This window comes from Phaseolus vulgaris, chromosome 9, assembly GCF_051622355.1.
Source record: "Phaseolus vulgaris cultivar YP4 chromosome 9, ASM5162235v1, whole genome shotgun sequence".
NCBI lineage: Eukaryota > Viridiplantae > Streptophyta > Magnoliopsida > Fabales > Fabaceae > Phaseolus > Phaseolus vulgaris.
Genome location: NC_143506.1, coordinates 5,695,600 through 5,718,966, shown reverse-complemented (window position 1 = coordinate 5,718,966; position 23,367 = coordinate 5,695,600). Strand labels below are relative to the sequence as shown.

Below are 23,367 nucleotides of genomic sequence, written 5' to 3'. Positions count from 1 at the left end.
TTTATTTTCTGAATCTATAAATGTTGTGTCAAGTCATGTGAATCCATATTTGTCAACAATTTTTAGTAGTCCTATTATTGGCTTGATTGTTTCTTGCTTTTGGGTCTCTTTATATTGCTTTAATCTGCTGTTATTTTGATCCTTTGGTGCTTTTTTATTTTTAGTTTGAGTTCATAATTGTGTCTTAGTTCTTACACAATTTCCATTCTTACATTTCCATTGTGTTAATTTTGGTTATCTTGCTGTTTTCTTCCAGTTTTCCAGATTTCCCCTGTATCATCTCTCTGTTCTGGGCTGTTTTGTTTAAAAAAATATTTCCACCCATTAGGAAAATTCTGATTTTCTGGAAAATGCAATTTTAAAGTGTTATAGAAAAGACAAAAAAAGAATGAGGTCAAAAGAAGCAACAGAAAAAAAATGATAAATCTTACAAAATCAGAGTGCAAATCTTGAGCGCTCCAGCTGGCCTAACTGCACACCAAATTTGCAAAAATTATTAAAAAAAAATGGTGCATGCGTTTTAGGTGATTCCAAAGCCAAAATTTAGATAAGATCCTGAATTTTCTTGCATCCAAATTTCAGAAATAAATTTTACAATTACAGCTCAGCATAAATCGGGGAACAAACACGTTTTCTGGCCCACAACATTTTCCAGTGGTGCTGTTTTTTTTATTTGGTCATCTAATCTAGTGTTTTTCTTTAGGAATTCCTTTTGTGTGCCAACTTTTATTGAGTACCTTTAATTGTTTGCTTTAATTTCTTGAATCTCTTTCTAAGTTGTCATATTATAAATCCTTTTGGTGGTACTGTTTTCTTTCAATTAAATTTGTTTCTTGCTTTTGTTCCTTGACCTCTCTTTTTGGGTGCTGGAATTTAATTCTCTCGTGGTGCTTATGTGCATGGAAATTGACTTGGTTTAAGGTTAAGCCCTTGTGAATAGGTGCTGGAAATTGGAGAATTAAAGCCAACTTTCTAAGGAGGAGTCAAAGCTAAGGCGAAACAAGCTTCTTGAAACAAACACTACAAACACCTAGAAGATCAACAATCAAGACAACAAAGAAAGTGCACTAACCAAAAAGAGGAACAACAAAGGGGGTTTTCTTATCTCCTTTACAACTTGGTTTATTGTTAATTACCTCTTTTAAATTACGTTTTAGACGGTGAGTGTGTCATCAAGGGCTCAAAGTGTCCAAGAAGCCTCACCTAGGGCCGAATAGCATAGTAATTTTGCTTAGTAATTTGTTGCTTGTTTGAACTTGTTTTTCTTTTGTTTCGGTAGAAACGTTTTGCATGCTTAGTATTGTTTAATTTTGTGCTATACCGACTAGCTTTGCTGCATATTTAGTTTACATAGTTTTCTTGCTTTTTGATTTCTCAACTTTTTGTGTTCTAAGTGTATTACTAAGAGAAAATTTTGTGTGAAGTCATTGGAGGAAAGTTTTTGGCAAGGAAAAGGCTTGGTACTTAAGTAGTCCATTGTGACTCACCTCCCTTACCTGGAAAACTCCCTTCTCTAACTTTCCTAAACTTTCTCCAAGTAAAACACCTATATACACAAAGTTTTAGCCATGTCTTCTTCTTCTCACTCTCCAAAGTCTATAGAAAGTGAAGTAAAATCTTTGAAAACTCTTTTAAAAGAAGTATCCCAAGCGGTACAATTGATATCTTTTAGACAATTGGAGAATGAGAACAAAATCAATGAGTTGGCTAAAGCTCAAGAAGAGAAGTCACAAAAATCACAAAAATAAAAAAAACTCATGCATTCCATTCTCAAAGTATTGAGTCTCTAGGGGAGGGAAGCCATAGAATCAATGATTATTACCAACCACCCCCTAGAAGAACTAGGCAAAGGGAACAAGAGGTGCCAAGGGAAACAAGAGTAGACTTACCTCATTTTCATGGAAAGGAAAATGTAGAAGTATATCTAGATTGGGAGATGAAGGTAGAGCAACTTTTTGCTTGCCATAGGATAAGTGAGGAACGAAAAGTACCCTTAGCCACCCTTAGTTTCCAAGGGAATGCCATGTATTGGTGGACCTCTCTTGAAAGAGATAGACGTCTTCATAGGGAACCTTCCATTACATATTGGAATGATCTTAGGGGAGCCCTAAGACGTCGACATATACCCTCTTACTACCATAGGGAGTTGATGGACAAGCTCCAAAGACTCCAACAAAGAAATATGAGCGTAGAGGAGTATAGACAAAAGATGGAGCTCTATATGATGAGAGCCTCTATTAGAGAGGAAGAGGAAACCACCATAGCTAGGTTCCTTAGTGGCCTATCACTTGAGATAAGAGATAGAGTAGAGCTCTTACCTTATCAAGACTTGAATGATTTGGTTCAACTTTGCATAAAAGTTGAGCAACAAAACTTGCGCAAAACCTCAAGTCAAAAGGTGAGCCCCTATTCTAGCTTTTATCCCAAGAAAGAGTTTAGAAGGGAGGGTAGTACATCCAAGGAAAAACCAAAAGAGCCTACCAAGCCCTTCACCAAAGAAACCTCAACCCCACCCATCCGAGCTAGAGATGTCAAGTGTTTTAAGTGCTATGGTAGGGGGCATGTGCAAGCACAATGTCCAAACCAAAGGACTTTGTTTTTAAAAGGTGTAGACGAGTACACTAGTGGCGAGGATGAGCCTAGTGAGAAAGAGGAAGGGGGAGAGGATGAGAGGGTAGCTCCACTAGAGGGAGAATTGCTTATGATTAGGAGAACCCTCAACAATCACCCTAGCACATCCATGGAAACACAAAGGGAGAACATCTTTCATACAAGATGCAATGTTTTAGAAAATATATGTTCCCTCATTGTGGATAGTGGATCTAGTTGTAATTGTTGTAGTGCTAGGATGGTTGAAAAGCTTAAGCTACAAGTAGTTCCTCACCCAAAACCTTACAAACTTCAATGGCTTAACGAAAATGGGGAACTACATGTAGACAAGCAAGTGGAAATCAAGTTTTCCATAGGGAACTACAAAGACAAAGTTTTATGTGATGTAGTGCCTATGGAAGCTTGCCATATCTTATTAGGGAGACCATGGCAATTTGATAAGAAAACCTTGCATGATGGTCTCACTAACGAGATTTCCTTCACCCATAAGTATAAAAAGTTTGTACTTAGTCCTTTACCACATTCTCAAGTGGTGAAAGACCAAATACAAATGAAACAAAAGAGGGATGAGGAAAACAAAAAAAAAAAGAGAGCTAGAAAAAGAGAAAATCCTTAGGGATAGAAAGGCGTGGGAGAAGAGTGTTCCTTCCCACAAGGTTGGTCAACAAGAAAAACCTCTTGAAAATGTTTTTGAAAACTTGCTTCTTGTTGAACAACCAAGCCTTATCTTTTGTAAAGGAGCACTTACATGCACTGCCACAAGTAGTGAACTCATGGTTTTACCTCCTCAAGTAGAAAACCTTTTGAGTGAATTTGAAGATCTATTCTCCCAAGAAGGACCCATTGGGCTTCCTCCTCTTAGGGGGATAGAACATCAAATTGACTTTATACCGGGGGCAAGCCTACCAAATAGGCCTGCTTATAGAACCAACCCCGAGGAAACAAAGGAGATAGAATCACAAGTTCAAGACTTGTTGGAGAAGGGTTGGGTTCAAAAGAGTCTAAGCCCTTGTGCTGTACCTGTCTTGTTGGTGTCAAAAAAAGATGGAAAATGGCGTATGTGTTGTGATTGTAGAGCAATCAACAACATCACCATCAAGTATAGGCATCCAATCCCGAGGCTTGATGATATGCTTGATGAATTGCATGGGTCAACTCTATTCTCCAAGATTGACCTTAAAAGTGGATATCACCAAATTCGAATCAAGGAGGGTGATGAGTGGAAAACCGCTTTTAAGACCAAATTTGGATTATACGAGTGGTTGGTGATGCCCTTTGGGCTTACTAATGCTCCAAGCACATTCATGAGGCTTATGAATCACACCTTGAGGGATTGTATAGGTAAATATGTAGTAGTTTACTTTGATGATATCTTAGTCTATAGTAAAAGCCTAGAAGACCATCTAAGTCACCTTAGGGAAGTTCTTCTAGTTCTTAGGAAAAATAGTCTTTTTGCCAATAGGGATAAGTGTACCTTTTGTGTAGATAGTGTAGTTTTCTTAGGTTTCATAGTTAACAAAAAGGGGGTGCATGTAGATCCCGAGAAAATCAAAGCCATCCGCGAGTGGCCAACTCCACAAAATGTAAGTGATGTAAGAAGTTTTCATGGGTTAGCTAGCTTCTATAGAAGGTTTGTACATAATTTTTCTAGTCTAGCTTCTCCTTTGAATGAACTTGTGAAAAAAGATGTTGCATTTTGTTGGAATGAAAAGCATGAGCAAGCCTTTCAAAGGCTCAAAGCTCAACTCACCAATGCACCCATTCTATCTCTTCCAAATTTTTCCAAAACTTTTGAGATAGAGTGTGATGCATCGGGGGTAGGCATAGGTGCGGTTTTGTTGCAAGGTGGACACCCCATTGCTTATTTTAGTGAAAAACTCCATGGTGCCACCCTCAACTACCCCACCTATGACAAAGAGCTCTATGCTCTTGTGAGAGCCCTAAAGACTTGGGAACACTACCTTGTGTCCAAAGAATTTGTTATCCATAGTGATCACGAGTCTTTAAAATATTTAAAGGGCCAACACAAGCTCAACAAGAGACATGCTAAATGGATGGAATTTCTTGAACAATTTCCTTATGTAATCAAATACAAGAAAGGGAGCACCAATATAGTGGCCGATGCTCTTTCAAGACGGCACACACTCTTTTCAAAACTAGGTGCCCAAATTCTTGGATTTGACCACATAAGAGAGCTTTACCAAGAAGACCAAGAACTTTCATCCATCTATGCTCAATGTCTACATAGAGCACAAGGAGGTTACTATGTGTCCGAGGGATATCTTTTTAAAGAAGGAAAACTTTGCATTCCCCAAGGAACACATAGAAAACTCCTTGTCAAAGAATCACATGAAGGGGGACTCATGGGCCATTTTGGAGTTGATAAGACTCTAGATCTTTTAAAAGCAAAATTTTGTTGGCCACACATGAGGAAAGATGTCCAACGACATTGTTCTAGATGTATCTCATGTTTAAAAGCAAAGTCTAGAACAATGCCGCATGGACTCTACACCCCTTTGCCGATTGCAAATGCTCCTTGGGAAGACATTAGCATGGATTTCATTTTAGGACTTCCTAGGACTGCAAGAGGCCATGACTCTATTTTTGTGGTAGTGGACCGTTTTAGCAAAATGTCCCACTTTATTCCATGCCACAAAGTAGATGATGCTCAAAATATTTCTAAACTCTTCTTTAGAGAAGTGGTGAGACTCCATGGTATCCCTAGAAGTATAGTGTCCGATAGAGATCCCAAGTTTATAAGCCACTTTTGGAAAACTCTTTGGGGTAAACTTGGAACAAGACTACAATTTTCAACTTCTTGTCATCCTCAAACGGATGGTCAAACCGAAGTAGTCAATAGATCTCTTGGAACTATGCTTAGGGCTATCATGAAGGGAAGCCACAAATCTTGGGATGAGTACCTTCCCCACATTGAATTTGCTTACAATAGAGTAGTTCACAAAACTACTAATACTTCTCCTTTTGAGGTCGTATATGGTTTTAATCCTCTCACGCCTGTGGATTTAATACCCCTTCCTAATCCACAAGATTTTGTGCATAAGGAAGGAGTAATCAAAGCTGATTTTGTCAAGAAAATGCATGAGAAGATTAAAATCCAAATACAACAACAAAATGAGAAGTACACAAAATACAACAACAAAGGGAAGAGAGAAATAATTTTTGAGGAAGGAGACTTAGTTTGGCTTCATCTTCGAAAAGATAGATTTCCAAATCAAAGGAAGTCCAAACTACGTCCCCGAGGTGATGGACCTTTCCAAGTTCTCAAGCGCGTCAACAACAATGCATATAAGTTGGACCTACCTCGTGAATATGGAGTACATGACACTTTTAATGTAATTGATCTTTCTCCATTTGTAGGTACCAATGACGATGACGAGCTGGATTTGAGGACAAATCCTTTCCAAGGGGGAGGGGATGATGGAGGAGGGCCAAGCACACCTACCCAAGCAAGCCAAGGAGAGCGTCTAGACCAAGACCAAGACCAAGGTGAGCGTCTAGGACGTGAAGGTGAGCGTCTAGGACGTGAAGGTGAGCGTCTAGGACGTGAAGGTGAGCGTCTAGGACGTGAAGGTGAGCGTCTAGGACGTGAAGGAGGGAGGCTACCCTTGGAGCTAGACCGTCTAGGTCCCCTTACAAGATCAATGGCCAAACATATTCAAACACAAGCAAATGAGGCCACGGATGGAAGAGAGAAGGCTTTGTATATGTTTGCATAAAGGCCCATTGGGGGTACTTAGTAGATAGGATAGTGTAGGAAGCATTTTGGATGGAAACCTTCTAGAAACTAGGGTTGTGTATGGCCGGTCATTGCACCCTAGAATTTAGATTTAATTTTGGTTTTCTTTTCCTTGTAATGTAGCTTATCATTTACGTCCCAAACTAGCCTATAAATAGGAAGGCTAACTCATTGTATTTGACAAGTTTAATTGAGTAAGGTTATGCTGCCATTTTTGTGCACAAGCTTTACTTCTCCTAGAAATCTAGGCTCTAAACTTCAATCCTTTCACCTTCTCCCTTGAGCTAGCCGAACCACTCAAACACCATACTCATCATGCACCTACAAGGCCAACACAACTCCTAGGAGGGTCTTGATCATCTCACCCATTGCTTCCGCACCTTATTTTCTACTTTGATTCAAGAAGAACACATGAAAATGCCATCACTAATTCTCACAGTTACATAGAGCATAGACACACAGAGCACAAACCCTAATTGTTCTTGACGACGCACCCTGTGAGCACAAGGCAATTAGGGCAACACAGTTTTAGCCCTTCAGTACAGTTTTCGACCACCCTCAGTTCAAGTGTTTTGATACGGGGGTGAGTCACCTTTTGATGTTTCTCGCTAGCTGACTTGATCGTCGGAGTGCAAACGGCCGCGAGGGCGTCCCTTTGTTCACTTCTTTTCAGGTACTCACAGACGAAACAAAACGAAGGTGCCCTAACTCGCGAGGACAAGCCACGCGCGAAGACGATTCCAGTCGACCGACGGGAACAATATTGTTTGATGTAAACAAATAAATCGTTATAAAGCAAACTAAAGTTTATAATTTTATTATTATATTTGTGTCCTTTTAATAGTGGTGAGCATGGATAAAATAAGAATAAATATTATTTTAATAATATTACGAAAAATGTGAATATTTATTTTAAAGCTAGAAAGTATATAAATATCAAGAAAATTTAAGAAGTGAGTATAATTTATTTTATTTGCAAATGTCTTCTATAACAAGTCTGGAAAGTTCCTGAGAAGGAGAAATTTTGAAAATGCAAAGTGGAAAAAGGATGTGATAAAGCCAAAACCACGACTTTTCATAAACTAACCACAAGTAGCCATGTGCTCAGAATATTAAAATGGCATTTGTGGAATAATTCCGCTGTCCTGCATTCACACGTAAGATGATAGGTGCTATGTGGTCCACTATCTGAGCAAAATCAAGTACAATTCAGATTTATTAATGTTTTAAATTAGGGTGATGATATTTTTGCATCCACTAAATAGAAAACATTTATTTAATAATTCAAAAATAATAATACTATACTAATATTTGTTTTAATTTAAATTGAAAATTTTAGTATATATTCTTATATTATCAGAATGGGTTATGAAGTGGATATATTTTTTTTAAAGAATTTCAAAATATTATTTTTCTTTAAAATAAATTACACTATATAAAAATTAATTGAAAATTAAATAAGAATTACTTATTTTTGTATAAAATCCGTTCGGATTAAAGTATAATTCTCATTTAGATAGAAAAAATATAAATTATTTGATTTTGTCAATATATAAAAGTTAATAGATAAAAATAAATAAAATTAGTTATAAAAAAATTAACTTAAGTTATTTTTATATTAAATTTAAATAGTAATATTTTTCTATTTATTTTTTATAATTAATATTAATATTATATAAAAAAAATTATTATATTTTTATTAATAATATCATTTAATATTTTTACTTTTTTAATATTATTTTATTTTACTATATCATATTATATAATTAATTATATTATATACGTTACAACTATATATAATCAATTATATATTATATGTTAGATTTGTAACACATAATCGATTATATAATAATATTTAAGTTAATATATTTTAAAATTAATTTAATATTTAAAACACATTTTTAAAATAAAATTACTATATTTTAAAAAATATTATAAAATTTAAATTAATAACATAAATGATTTATTTTATATTTATAAATAATTTATTTATTTATTTAAAAATAGAAATAGAAAAAATAATAACTTTAAAAAAATTGAAATCGATTTCAATAGTTATAATTATTTATTTATAAAATAATAGTGAATTCAATTACAATCTAGCTTCCTTCATAGTTTTTAATTTCATTTTCAAATCAGTAATGATAAAAAAAGTAAGGATATTATTTACATAATCAATTTCCTCGTATCTCTATAACCAATTATCTGTATAATCGATTAGGCTTAATTTTTTATTATTAGCATAATCTAATATACAAGTCATCCTTCAAATTCATATTCGTATGTTTTCATAAATACATAGAATCAACACTAGTGTCTCTTTCACATTCGTCTAAATAAATAGTATAAATAAACAGTGTAAATTTCTCTAAATTTTTGTCATAGTCAAAATAGTTTGAAAGTGTGAACTGATTTTTTATAATTACGTTAATTAAATATTACCAAAATAATGTGACTAAAGTGATAATATTCACCTACATTAGGTGAGTACAATATCATTTCATCCTATATTTTATTAAATATTCTCTTAAATTTATATATTTACTAGACAATACTTCTCAGCTCATGTTTGGTTATGAGAAAAGAAAAGTGGAGAAGAAAAATATAAAAAAATTACTTAAGATTAAAAAAAATAGAATGTTTAATTGTTTGGTAGAATATAAATATATGAAAAATAAATATAAAATATTTTAAAATGGTGTAATTGCAGTATTTTGAGAAAGAAATGTTTAATTATTTGATAGAATATAAATATATGAAAAATAAAGATAAAATATTTTTAAAATGGTGTATATTTATTATTTTGGTAGAAAATAGTAGATTGACGTTATTAATTTTATAAATCGTCGATGTATTACTCATAAATTTTATTATATAATAGCGAAAACACAGGTGCAACGCTTCTTTATCTGCATTTTTCTTTTTACAGTTGATTGAATATTTTATTAATAATAAAATAAAATAAAATAAAAATATAACTAAATTTAAGAAATATTTAATATATTTTTTATATAAAATATGTTAGTGAGTATATTTCTAGTATATTTCTAGTATTGTTCTTTAGTTAATATTATCATATCTTATTGGACATACACCTTCTGTTAAGACTTTTTATTACCTATTATTATTAAGGGATTATGTGTCATGCATTTAGGAAAACATCTATTATTTAGGAATTAGGTGTCATGCATTTAGGAAATCACCCACAAATTCATATGTGGAGTTGTTCGTGCCGGTGGATTCGCTTTGCCGGTTGACTCAAACGACAACCTTTGACCCTTCTATCTCCGCCTGAGAATCGTACTTCCTTGATCAAAGAATCTCTCACCTGCAAAGACAAAGGGGCACCTTGACGGTCGTTTGCACTCCGACGCTCAAGACAATATAAGGGCAAAGAAACACCAAGTGTATAAGTAGTTTCACTCTTAGAAACCGTGTACCTTGCTAGGGTTATTGGCACCATTTATATAGGTTAAAACTAGGGTTTACCTTTGTGCTATTATCCTTGTCTAGGGTTCCTTAGGGAACGTCCTTGCGCTGCTATTTACATAATCTTAGCGTATTTGGCACATAGAACTTCCCTTAACTGGAGTGCAATGACTAACAGAATGCCCGCCTGGGTACCAACTTGTGCACCTAGTCTCTGGCGCCATCTGTTTCTGCAGGTGCCCTAACGTGCTATGCATGCAACTTTCCTTGGAAACCCTAATCCTAATGGGCCTCAGCGCCTCCAAGGATTATTCTCTCGTGCCACGCCTGTATGCGCTATACACACCACGTGTATGGATCCCTCGTGACTTAGACTTTTCCCTTATCTGATGTTGTAACTAATAACTTAGTATAATTTTAGGGTCCACCTTACGTGGCCCACTATAACGTTTAGACTGCCGATGTCCGATCTCTCCCTTTGTTGGCGAGGTCTGATGTCGATCCCCAACGTCGGGGTCTATGGTACCGATGTTCGAAGATTGACTAATCTCCTGATAGGTGTGTCTGGGGCCCCCCTTACGTGGCCCACTTCCACTATCAGGCACCGATGTGCGATGTTTGAGATCAGTCTCTGGAATCGATGACCGAGGACTGATCGGGACACAAGCCCCCCAGTCTCGAGCTGTAACTTGTTTCAGCGAAGAGACTGAGTGATCGCCTTGGGCGACCTACGTGGCACTAGGTAATGGGACGTGAACAGTACACCGAAGTGATTTCTCACCATACTTTTTAAATCAACGTACACGTGGCAAGATCAACGCTATCGCTTGTTGGCGCTTGCACTTCTTCGTATACTGTTCAAACCTTTAAACCCTTACGCTTTCTTCATTGTTTCATTACTTTCACTTAAGCAAATCATTTCTCAAGCATTTCTTCGAAACACTCTCTTTTCTCCTTCCAAAACTCAGAACTTCAACCCCTGTTTGATCAAAAGTATGAACTTTATGTGTTGATTGCTCTTGCTTTATGATTTCGCTGCCCATAACATGCTTATAACTGTTTTGGGATTGTTTACGTTTTCTACATTTTAGGTTTTCTACACTTTACATTTTCTCTGTTCTTTGCTTGGAGTCTCTGTTTTCTGGGTTTTGTCGAGTCACACCATCGTCTCCTTCTAAACCCTTGTTTTCTCCATTCCTTTCTTTCTTTTTAGATGGCTAGAATGAAAACAACACCGAACCCTCCACCCCCTATTAACTACAAAACCCTTTACCATTGGGCCCCTGAAGCCCTTCTGGCTGAGACTTCTCAGTTGAACTCCCACAAGGACATTGATACATACAAACAAGGTGAAACCCAAGACAAATTCCATGTCTTCGGAAAGGAGCTTGACGTATACCTGAAGGTCCATCCTTGCAGGAAAGGGGTCCCCATATGCGCTGATGATTGGGCGGATCCTGACGAGCCATTTTTCTTTATATACACTACCATCTTCAAACGGCTTCGCCTCTGTCTCCCTTTCTCACAGTTCGAACGGGCCCTCCTCACAGAGGTCAATGTGGCCCCTGCCCAACTGCACCCTAACAGTTGGGCCTTCGTTCGGGCCTTCACAATTCTCTGCGATTACTTTGGCCACCCACCCTCCGTGGACATCTTCCTTTATTTCTTCGAGACGAAGAAACTGGGGAAGAAGCTGTGGCTAAGTTTCAATGGCGTGGCGAGGAGAGTCCTCTTGAATCTTTTCCAACAATCTTACAAGGGATTCAAGAAGAAATTCTTGAAGATATGCTGCAGCATCCATGACCCTACCCTACTGGACGACTTCCCTCTTTACTGGGTAGAGAAACCGGGAGTCAAGAAACCCAGAAGTCTTGAGGACTTGACTCCTTCTGATCGTGAAGCGGGCCAACTTTTCTCGAGCTTGGGCGTGGTGTTTGACACCGCCAAGCTGATTAAGCTTGAATTCTTTGTCAAAGCTCTTAAGAGCTATATTGGTACTGTTCTTATTTCAGTTTCATTTTTGCCTTTACCTTTACTTGTTCATTGTTGTCAACTGCATATCTTTAGTTCTGATCCTTCGTTCCTTGTTGTTTCTGTGCAGACATGGCTATTAAAGAAGGAGCTGGCCGATTTGCTATCCAAGCGCAGGGCGGTTGCTACTGGTGTGGGCACCTCTACTCCTGCTACCCTTCCTTCCCCTACTGCTTTCGCGCCAAACTCATCAGCACCAGCCCCCGTTGATAAACAAAAAAGGGTGGTGGGGGAGACAGGCTCTGAGGATGAGGACACCGATTCGGGCCTTGTCTTCAAGAGACCGAGGGTGGGCGAAGTCGTGGCGCCCTCTCACTCTGCATCTGGTGGGCTTACCCCAGCCTTCAGGGATAACCCTCCAAGCGCTTCCTCCCCACACGACCTTATTGTACATGAAGGTGGGGGGGAAAGCACCCCTGAAGACCAGCAAACGCCTCCTGCTTTCGAGCTCCCTGCCCTTCTCCAACAAGCACTTAAACACTTTCAAGACAAAGAGATGGTGGAAAGCTTGGGTGGCAACCTCCTCCAAGACCGCGTGGCCCAGGGCCTTGGAGGCTTCCTCGTCGCGTCCAACCTTGCTCTGTGTAAGGCGCACAAGAAGCGCAAGCTGAGGCAACAAAGGTGAGGGAAGAGCTAGCCCTCAAAAAAAAAATTCTTCTCCAATCGCGAAACCGCCATGTATCAGGAGCTAACGAGTATTCGTCAAACCGAGAAGGAGGTCAAGAGGCTTCTCTTTGAGAAGTCCCAGGAAGCCCTCCAATTGGAAGCGAAGATCTTGCATCTCCGCAACAAGGTGGTCGATCTGGAGGAGAAGGTCGAGGGGATGCAGACCCAAATGGCCAAGCTAGAAGAGAGGCCACCCAACACGAAGTCCAGTTGGGGCAGGTGGAAGGGGAGCTGGCTGAGAAGGTCGAGCTCTTCAAGAAGACCGAAGAGGAACTCAACAATGACGTCGTTGATGCTTATGACGAGGGGTTCCAAGATGCCATGGCTCAGTTTGCCTGCGTGCATCCTGAGGTGGATCTTTCCCCTTTCGATGAGTCCAAGTGTGTCGTTTGTGGGCAACTCGTGCTCAGAGAGCAACCATCTTGTAACTTAGTCTTCTTGGTGGCTCGTGCCTTGTACTTATGTATATATTTATGAGCCTCTGCTCTTTTAATCTCTTTGTCTTAACTTCTTTCTCTTCCATCTGCTTTAACTTCTCTTGTCTTTTGTTGTCTTCAAAGCACTGGTGACATGTACACAAACCCTCGACCTAGTCTTTGTCGTACGAGGACAAGGAAACTCCTCCTGCTGTTTTGATTTTCCTCTTGTAAGATAAGGGAAAGGTTTCCCTGTTGATCTCTCCTCTGCCCTCTTTGGGTCATCGGGCAGGCCTTGTTAGTAACACTGGTGAACCCCACTGTTCTCGACCTTGCTTCGTGAGGATGAGAGTGTATTTTTCTGTTGAACCATACCGTTCGACCTTGGTGTTTCTGTGCAAGAGGGAGGCTCACTGAGGAACCATACTATTCACAACCTTAGTGTTTCTAACCCAAGTGATCGGTTCTTACTGACCTCATCCTTGCTGTACAAAGTCAAAGGACAGGTCTGAATGACTGACCGCAACCTTGCTGTAAAAAGTCAAGAGATAGGTCTGAATAATTGACCGCAACCTTGCTGTAAAAAGTCAAGGGACAGTTCTTTAACGGTTGAACCATACTGTTCTCAGCCTTGGTAAACTTACGCAAAAGGGAGGCTCATCGAGGAACCATATTATTCCCGACCTTGGCATATTACTTCAAGGGAGAGGTTCATAACTGCATTGCACACATATTTCTTAACTGAATAATCTAAAATTTTATTTGGGTGACCTCGTTAAAAAAAACCCTTATAAGGGAAAAAAAGTGTCCCCTTAAACCGTGTACAATGCAAAACATCTTTAACTAAAACGCGTTCCAAGTACGAGGGATCGTGTCACCTTCTAACGTCTTAAGCCTGTATGCTCCATTCCCAAGGGCCTCTGCTACTCTGAAAGGACTAGTCCACTTGGGAGATAACTTGTTTTCTAGCTGGTACAAGTGGGTCTTTCGCATCACTAGGCCGGAGACCTGGAATTGCCGAGGTCTTAGCTTGGAGCTGTATTTGTACTCCACCCTCCTTTTCAAGGCTTCAACCTTAATCTTTGCTTCCTCCCTTACTTCGTCCAGTAGGTTCAGGTTCACCTTTCTCTCTTCATTGGACTCTTCGACCACGAAGTACTGGAAGCGCGGCGAGTTCTCCTGGATTTCTACTGGAATCATTGCGCCCGAACCGTATACCAAGCTAAAAGGTGTTTCTCTGGTTGTGGACTAGGGAGTAGTGTGGTAAGCCCACACAATTCTAGGAACTTCTTTTGCCCAAGTCCCCTTGGCTTTGTCTAGCCTTCTCTTCAGATCTCTGAGCAAAACTCGGTTGGCAGACTCGAACTGCCCGTTCGTCTAGGGGTGTTCAACTGACACGAACACCTATTTTACTCCCAGCTCTGTATATACTTGCCCAATTGTTGGCTTCCAAACTGGGTACCATTGTCAGACACCAACCTCTTCGGGATTCCAAAGCGGAACACTATGTTCTTCAACACAAAGTGTTGGATCTTATGGGCTGTGATTTGCGCTACTGGCTCAGCCTCTATCTACTTTGTGAAGTTTTCTATGGCAACCACGAGGTACTTCATCTGCCGCACTACTAAAGGGAAAGACCCCAGAATGTCGATCCCCCAAGTATGAAATGGTCATGGGCTATAGATCGACCTCAGCTCCTCTGGAGGCGCCTTGTGCTAGTCAACATGCAATTGGCACTACTTGCACCGCTGTGCATACCTCGTGCAATCTTCCCTCATGGTGGGCCAATAATATCTTGCACGAATGACCTTTGACGAGAGGGATTGACCGCTGATATAGCTACCGCATATCCCTTCATGCAGTTCTGCCATAATGTGTGTGCATTGCTCGCCATTTACACATACCAGGATAGGGTGGGTGAACCCATGCCTAAACAACTTTCCATCAATCAAGGTGTACTTGCTCAAATTTTTCTTGATTTTTCTGGCTTCTGTTGGCTCTAGCGGGAGTACTTCATCAGCAAAATAGCGTTGGTAGGGTGTCATCCAAGTTTCTCCTATTTCAACTTGGTAAAACTGCGACGACATCTCCCCAACAACCGGGTACACGCTTATTCTGGGCGTTTTCACCGTCTCCTGCGTTAACGACCGATGACTCCTACTCACCCCTTCCAATGTGCTGATTTCTTGGACTTCTGCCATATTGTCTGCCATATTCGTTGTCTCCTGAATTACTGTCCTCTGCCTGCTCCCCTTGCCCGAACTGGCGAGCTTTACAAGCAAGTCTGCTCGGGCATTCTGCTCTCTGGGCACGTGGGCTAACTCGAAAATCTCAAACGTCTCCTTCAGAACTTGAACATACTCTAGGAATGCGGCCATCTGAGGGTCTTTAACTTGGTACTCCCCCGTGACCTGGCCTGTGACTAACAAGGAGTCACTCTTTGCCAGCAAACCTTTGGCTCCCATCTCCTTGGCTAACAACATTTTAGCGATCAGGGCCTCATACTTTGCTTGGTTGTTACTGGCCTTGAAAGCGAACCGTAGGGTCTGCTCAATTAGCAACCCATCTGGTCCTTCCAAGATGACACCAGCTCCACTACCTTGTTGGATTGAGGAACCATCTACAGAGAGCACCCATCAGAAACCTGCTCCTTCTTGGTGCGTGGCTACCGAGGAGAACTCTACTACGAAGTCAGCATAAACCTAGCCTTTAATGGGGCCTCTAGGCTCATACCGCACATCAAACTCAGATAGCTCTAACGCCCATCGCACCATCCTGCCTGCCACATATGGCTTTTGTAAGATCTTGCGAATTGGAAGGTTTGTCATCACTATCACGGTGAAGCTCGCTTCTCATCGCTATTATCGCAACACACTTCTCAGGATTCGCCACTATCCCACGCTCGGTGAGTAGGAACCCCAAGAACTTGCTTGCCTTTACCTCGAACACACACTTCTCCGGGTTCAACTTCAGCTTGTACTTCGCTATCGTGGTGAATAACTCTTCCAGGTATGCTACGTGTTGCTCCCTTTGCTGGGAGGTGACCACCATGTCATCTACGTACGCTTGGACATTCCGCCCTAGCATGGGCGCTAACACTATGTCCATCAGCCTTTGGTAAGTGGCACCTGCGTTCTTTAGCCCAAAGGGCATCACCTCATAACAATAACAAGACAGTTTTGTCATGAATGTTGTCTTGCACTCGTCCCTGGGGTGCATCATGATCTGGTTGTAACCAGAAAAGGCATCTAGGAAGCTGAGTAATTTGCACCTGGACGCACTGTCCACCAAGGCGTCATTACTGGGCAGCGGGTAGGAGTCCTTCTGACAAGCCTTGTTAAGGTTTGTGAAGTCAACGCACATCCTCCACTTTCCGCTGACCTTCTTCACTAGCACCACATTGGCCAGCCATTCAGGGTACTGAATCTCCCTAATGTGGCTAGCCTTCAACACTTTCTTCGTCTCTTCGCGAACGACTTGACGTTTCTCCTCGTTGAACTTTTGTCTTCTATGGTGTACAGGTCGGATCTGGGGGTCCATGGTGAGACGAAGACACAAGAAGTCAGGATCTATGTCAGGCATGTCAGAGGCAGACCACGCAAAAGCATCAAGGTGTCACGCTATGACTTCGGCAATCTGATCCTTTTTCTCTTGGCCTAAAGATTTGTCAAGCTTGAACATCTTCCCACCGATCTCCCGTTCTAGCACATCTTCGGCCGGTTCGGGTCGTCTCTCTCGGGCGATCTCTGCACGGGTGACCCTTTCTTCCCTTGGAGGGTGGGTAGTAACAACGAACACCCCTCTCTTTGTCTTGAGGCTATTGTCGTAACACTTTTTAGCCTCTTTCTGGTCAGACTTGATGGTGATCACCGTACCCTCAAGGGAAGGCAGCTTCATCTTCATATGCCTCGTAAAGGCAATCGCTCCAATCCTGTTCAAAGCAGGTCTACCTAACAATATAATGTAGGCTGATGGGGCGTTAACAACAAGATACCTGATGTTGGCAGTGCGTGAAGTTATGTCGTTCGTGAAAGTCGTCCTCAATTCTATATGCCCACGCACCTCCACCTGGTCTCCAGCGAAACCATACAAGCACCCAGTATAGGGCATCAACTGGTATGGAGACAACTGCAACTTGTTGAAGGTCGACCAGAACATCACGTCGGTCGAACTTCCTTGGTCTACGAGGACGCGATGCACCTTTCTCCCTGCTGTGACTAATGAAATCACTACCGGGTCATTGTCATGGGGTATGACATCCTGGCGGTCGACCTTGGTGAAGATGAGGTCGACATCGGGAGTCTGATCTACCTCCTGTACCTCTATGCCATCACCTCTCGCACGTACTTCTTCCGCTGGGAGGAAGTGCATCCTCCTCCTAAAAACCCTACAAAGATTGTGTTAATTTCACCGTGAATGGGCACCTCGTGCCCCTGATCTGCTCCCGCGGCCACCAACACCTGATCATTCTACGATTCCTGAAGGTAATCCTTCAAGAAGCCACTCTTCACTAGGTCATCAAGTTTGTGCGCCAGGGCCAAGCAATTGCGTATGTAGTGGTCATGATGTGCTTGGTGAAATTCGCACCAAGCGTTCTTGTTGGGCACCAAGATGAAGAAGAGATAGAGGCCGAAGTTGAAGATGCTCAGAGGATTATTAGTTCATCATCCTTTTTACCTCAAAGGATTACAAGGAGCAAATTTAAAGAATTAGGAAGTAGTGGTCAAATGTTTTCTCTTTTTGTAGTATCTTTTGTATAAAATTTAAAAAATTTTAAGATAGTGTTTAGGTAGGTGCTAAGAGGGAAACCTAAAGATACCTCTTGTGTAAAGCATCTTTAGATATTAGCTTTAGAAAAATCTAGAAAGGTATCCCTTCCTTCTCCACTTTAGGCGCTAGAAGTGGAAGAGTTGCAAGGTAACCTTGGTAAGCTTCCTTTGTAAGCTTCTTGTACATTCATGACCGGTCCTTCTCCTACAAAAGGAGGGCTTGAGTCTTTCTAATACAGATTTGATATTTTGAGTACAGAAATTCTCCCAAATTGGTGAGTGATTGAGAGACTTGTGTCTTCTCTTATTCTAGTCTTATCTTGAGAGCACTCTTGGAACCTTAAGTGGCGGCATCTACACTCATCTTGAAGCTTTGCATCCTTCAAGTGGCGTGTTCCTCTCCAAGGACTCCAACCACATAAGTTCTCTTCTCCTTTCCATCTTATTCATCCATTTCCATTCTCAAATAAACTCTAAAACATGTCTTAGGTATTTCTAGTCTTTTTAATCAGTTCATTTGCATCTTTTCTTATTTTTGTTCGGTTCATTTGATTCCTAGGATGTTTTAATCGGTTCATTTGCTTCCTATCTTGTTTTCGTTCAGTTCATTTGATTTCTAGGTAGTTTTAATCGGTTCATTTGCTTTCTTACTTGTTCTAATCGGTTCCTTTGACATAAAATAGGTTTCCATATGAGTTTGGCTTGGTTGCTTATGATTTGGTGAGTTCTTGAATGATAAGAATATTGATCGAATTCTAGAAAAGTGCCTAATCATATTCCAACTCAAGTTGAATCCATAACATGTCCTTGAAATATCTCTATCATGTTATTGGAATCATATCATGAGTCTATCATGAGTTCTAAGAAGGCTCTTCTTATCTCTAGCCATGCGGTCAACAAGGTAATAGTTTCTCACACTCCTATCTTTTTAGCTATTCCTAGACCTCTTGAGTTAGAAAAACTTGAGGGTAGTCCACATTGTTTGGATAATTTGGTAGAGGAATTTCATGATGTGTTTCAATATCCTCCTAAAGGGCTTCCCCCTTTAAGAGGGATTGAACACCAAATTGATTTAATTCTGGGATCTTCTTTACCAAATCGTCCCGCATATAGGACCAACCCAAGTGAAAAAAGAGAAATTCACCAACAAATAAAAGATTTAATTGGTAAAGGGTGGGTTCAAGATAGTATGAGCCCTTATGTCATGCCTATCATACTTGTCCCTAAAAAGGATGGGTCATGGAGGATGTGTTCCGATTGTAGGGCCATAAATAACATTACAATAAAATATAGGCATCCCATCCCTAGGCTTGATGATTTGTTGGATGAATTGCATGGTTCCCAAATTTTTACCAAAATCTATCTTAAAAGTGGGTATAATCAAATTTGTATTAAATCGGGAGATGAGTGTAAAACCACTTTTAAGACCAACTTTGGCTTGTATGAGTGGTTAGTTATGCCATTTGGTTTAACTATTGCACCAAGTACATTCATGCGTCTCATGCATCATGTTTTAAGACCATTCATTGGCAAGTTTGTGGTTGTTTATTTTGATGATATCCTCATTTATAGCTTGTCTTTGATTGACCATAAGATGCATGTTAGACAAGTATTAGAAACCCTTAGTAAAAACCACTTGTATGCTAACCTTGCTAAATGTATGTTTGCACTTGATCATATAGAATTCCTAGGGTTTGTTGTGAGTATTAAAGGGGTGCATGTAGATCAATCAAAGGTGGTAGCAATTCAAAATTGGCCAACACCCACCAATGTGAATGATATACGAAGTTTTCATGGCCTTGCTTCTTTTTATAGAAGGTTTGTGAAAGACTTTGGTACAATTGCCGCCCCTCTAAATGATATAGTAAAAAAGGATGTGGTTTTTCAATGGGGAGAAGAGCAACAAAGGGCTTTTGATATTTTTAAAAAAAAATTGACTAATGCTCCCATTTTTTCCCTTCCTAATTTTACTAAAACTTTTGAGATAGAATGTGATGCTTCAAGTATAGGCATTGGGGTTGTTCTCCTTCAAGAGGGCCACCCCATAGCTTATTTTAGTGAGAAATTGAAAGGTAGTCATCTCAATTATTCCACTTATGATAAAGAATTATATGCACTTGTTAGAGCTTTGTATACTTGGCAACATTACCTTTTTCCTAAGGGGTTTGTGATTTATAGTGATCATGAATCTCTTAAATATTTGAAAATCCAAAACAAGCTCAATAAGAGGCATGCTAAGTGGGTAGAATTCCTTGAGCAATTTCCTTATGTGATCAAACATAAGCAAGGCAAAATTAATATTGTGGCCGATGCACTTTCTAGATGTTATGCCTTGCTAAATCTTTTAGGCTCCCAATATCTTGGGTTTGATCATATCAAGGAACTTTATCATGATGACCTTGGTTTTTCTCTTATATATCAAGAGTGTGCTAAGGGTGGACACAAAGATTTTTTTTATACAAGATGACTTTCTTTTTAAAGGAAAAAGACTTTGTGTGCCCCAAAGCTCTATTAGAAAATCTCTTGTTAGAGAAGCACATGAGGGTGGATTAATGGGACATTTTGGGGTCGTCAAAACTTTAGATGTTTTACATGAGCATTTCTTTTGGCCTCATATGCAAAAATATGTTCATAACTTGTGTGATAAATGTATTGCATGTCGTAAGGCTAAATCTAGAGTGCAACCCTATGGTTTATATACCCCTCTTCCTATCCCTTCAATGCCTTGGGTTGATATTTCTATGGATTTCATCTTAGGACTACCCAAGACATCCAAGGGTAAGGATTCCATCTTTGTGGTAGTGGATCGTTTTTAAAAAATGGCACATTTTATTCCTTGCCACAAAGTGGATGATGCATGTCATATTGCAAATCTCTTCTTCAAGGAAGTGGTTCGTTTACATGGACTTCCTAGAAGTATAGTATCCGATAGGGATTCCAAGTTCTTGAGTCACTTTTGGAAGACCTTAAGGGGGAAACTTGGTACTAAACTATTATTTTCTACTACTTGCCACCTCCAAACCGATGGTCAAACTGAAGTGGTCAATCGAACTTTGGGACAAATGTTGGGATGCTTTATTTCCGGGAATCCAAGGGTTTGGGAGGATTTACTACCACATGTTGAGTTTGCTTATAATCGCGTAATAAATTCTACCACATCCCATTCTCCTTTTGAGGTTGTGTATGGATTTAATCCCGTCACACCTCTTGATCTTCTTCCTATTCCTATACTTGATGATGTATTATGAAAAGATGGTTTTGAAAAAGCTTCTTTTATATAAGATTTGCATAATGACATCAAGTTAAGAATTGAGAAGAAAGTTGGCAAGTATGTTGAACTTGCCAACAAAAGGAGAAAAGCATTATTGGTTGATGTTGGTTATTGGGTTTGGCTTCACTTGAGGAAGGATCGTTTTCCTAATCAAAGGAAGTCCAAACTTATGCCTCGTGGGGATGGACCTTTTCAAGTCCTAAAGAGGATTAATAATAATGCTTATGAGCTAGATATGCCTGATACGTTTCTTAGGAGTCATACCTTTAATATCAATGATCTAACTCCTTTTTCTGTAGGTCTTCAGAATTCGTGGTCGAATTCTCTCCAACTCGGGGAGTATGATGGAGATCAAGATGAAAAAGAGATAGAGGCTAAAGTTGAAAATGCTCAGAGGATTATTAGCTCATCATCCTTTTTACCTCAAAGGATTACAAGGAGAAAATTTAAAGAATTAAGAAGTAGTGGTCAAATGTTTTCTCTTTTTGTAGTATCTTTTGTATAAAATTTAAAAATGCTTAAGATAGTGTTTAGGTAGGTGCTAAGTGGGAAACCTAAAGATACCTCTTGTGTAAAGCATCTTTAGATATTAGCTTTAGAAAAATCTAGAAAGGTATCCCTTCCTTCTCCACTTTAGACGCTAGAAGTGGAAGAGTTGCAAGGTAACTTTGGTTAGCTTCCTTTGTAAGCTTCTTGTACATTCATGACCGGTCCTTCTCCTATAAAAGGAGGGCTTGAGTCTTTCTAATACAGATTTGATATTTTGAGTACAAAAATTCTCCCAAATTGGTGAGAGATTGAGAGACTTGTGTCCTCTCTTATTGTAGTCTTATCTTGAGAGCACTCTTGGAACCTCAAGTGGCGGCATCTACACTCATCTTGAAGCTTGGCATCCTTCAAGTGGCGTGTTCCTCTCCAAGGACTCCAACCACATAAGTTCTCTTCTCCTTTCCATCTTATTCATCCATTTCCATTCCCAAATAAACTCTAAAACATGTCTTAGGTATTTCTAGTCTTTTTAATCGGTTCATTTGCATATTTTCTTATTTCTGTTTGGTTCATTTGATTCCTGGGATGTTTTAATCGGTTCATTTGCTCGGTTCATTTGCTTTCTTACTTGTTCTAATCGGTTCCTTTGACATAAAATAGGTTTCCATGAGTTTGGCTTGGTTGCTTATGATTTGGTGAGTTCTTGAATGATAAGAACATTGATCCAATTCTAGAAAAATGCCTAATCATATTCCAACTCAAGTTGAATCCATAACATGTCCTTGAAATATCTCTATCATGTTATTGGAACCATATTAGGTTTCCCCGCGCCCTTCTTCTCCGTTGTCATCTCGTGTACCCTCATGGGCTGAGGTCGATCTGTTGCTCGAGGTCGGATAGGACCAACGGGAACATGTTTCTCTGTCACTCGATCGTGTGCAGCGATGTGCGCCAAAGCCCGATGCCTTATCTCGGTGAACGTCTTCAGGTAGAACCTTAGCAGCGATTCACTGAAAGGTCCTGACAACATTCCCTTGACGAAGGCGTGCACCTTCATGGCCTCATCCGTGGGTTTCAACCTCACCACCTGGATCCTAAACCTGTTCAAGAATTCCTTCAAGGACTCCCCCTGGTACTGTTTAATGTCAAAGACATCATAAGAGAGTCGAGTGGGGGCCCTGTTAACAAGGTATTGTTCCCTAAACAGTGTGGTGAATTGGTCGAAGGTAGTGACGTGTCCATCTGGGAGGATGACGAACCACTCCAACGTCACGTCTGCCAACGTGCTCATAAGCAGCTTGCAGTACACAACGTCAGACCCTCCGGTGAGCATCATCTAAGTGTGAAACACCGTGAGATGGGCCTCTGGGTCCTCTACACCTGTAAAGGTGACCTTCGGACCCAGAGATGTGGTTGGCAACGTTGTATCCATGATCGCCTGAGAGAACGGGATGGGATGTGCCCTAAGTGGTACGGGTGGGGCACGTTCATCTACCGCGCGCTCCCCTGTTTGTTGCAAATCCCTGCGCAGTTCTTCGTTGTTCGCACGTGATGCAACAATCTCCGCTCTAGATGCCGCCACTGCCTCTTGAAAGGCACACATGGTCTCCAAGAGTTGTTGCGTGGTAACGTTGTCCCCTCTAGGGGGTATGGCACCTATGGCTACAACATATCGTTGGTAAAAACTCTCACAACGATTGTGAGTGGGACCTTGTTTTAACGGGCCCGACGGTGGGCGCCAAATGTTCCTACCGGTTGACTCGCTTCGCCAGTTGACTCGAATGGCAGCCTTTGGCCTTTCTATCTCCGCCTGAGAATCGTACTTCCTTGATCAAAGAATCTCTCACCTGCAAAGACAAAGGGGCGCCTTGACGGTCATTTGCACTCCGACGCTCAAGTCAGTATAAGGGCAAAGAAACACCAAGTGTA

General features: G+C 40.3%; 1 protein-coding gene across 1 annotated transcript; it reads right to left on the bottom strand.

Moving 5' to 3' along the window:
- Positions 1–22,234: 22,234 nt before the first annotated feature.
- Positions 22,235–22,774, bottom strand: LOC137822105 (uncharacterized). The gene has a single exon (XM_068627006.2). The coding sequence runs from the start codon at positions 22,772–22,774 to the stop codon at positions 22,235–22,237; it is 540 nt and encodes a 179-aa protein (XP_068483107.2).
- Between the last annotated feature and the right edge of the window lie 593 nt (positions 22,775–23,367).

Bases quoted from the DNA above. Each gene is read 5' to 3' on its own strand.
- LOC137822105 (XM_068627006.2), bottom strand. From the start codon at position 22,774: ATGATGCTCACCGGAGGGTCTGACGTTGTGTACTGCAAGCTGCTTATG.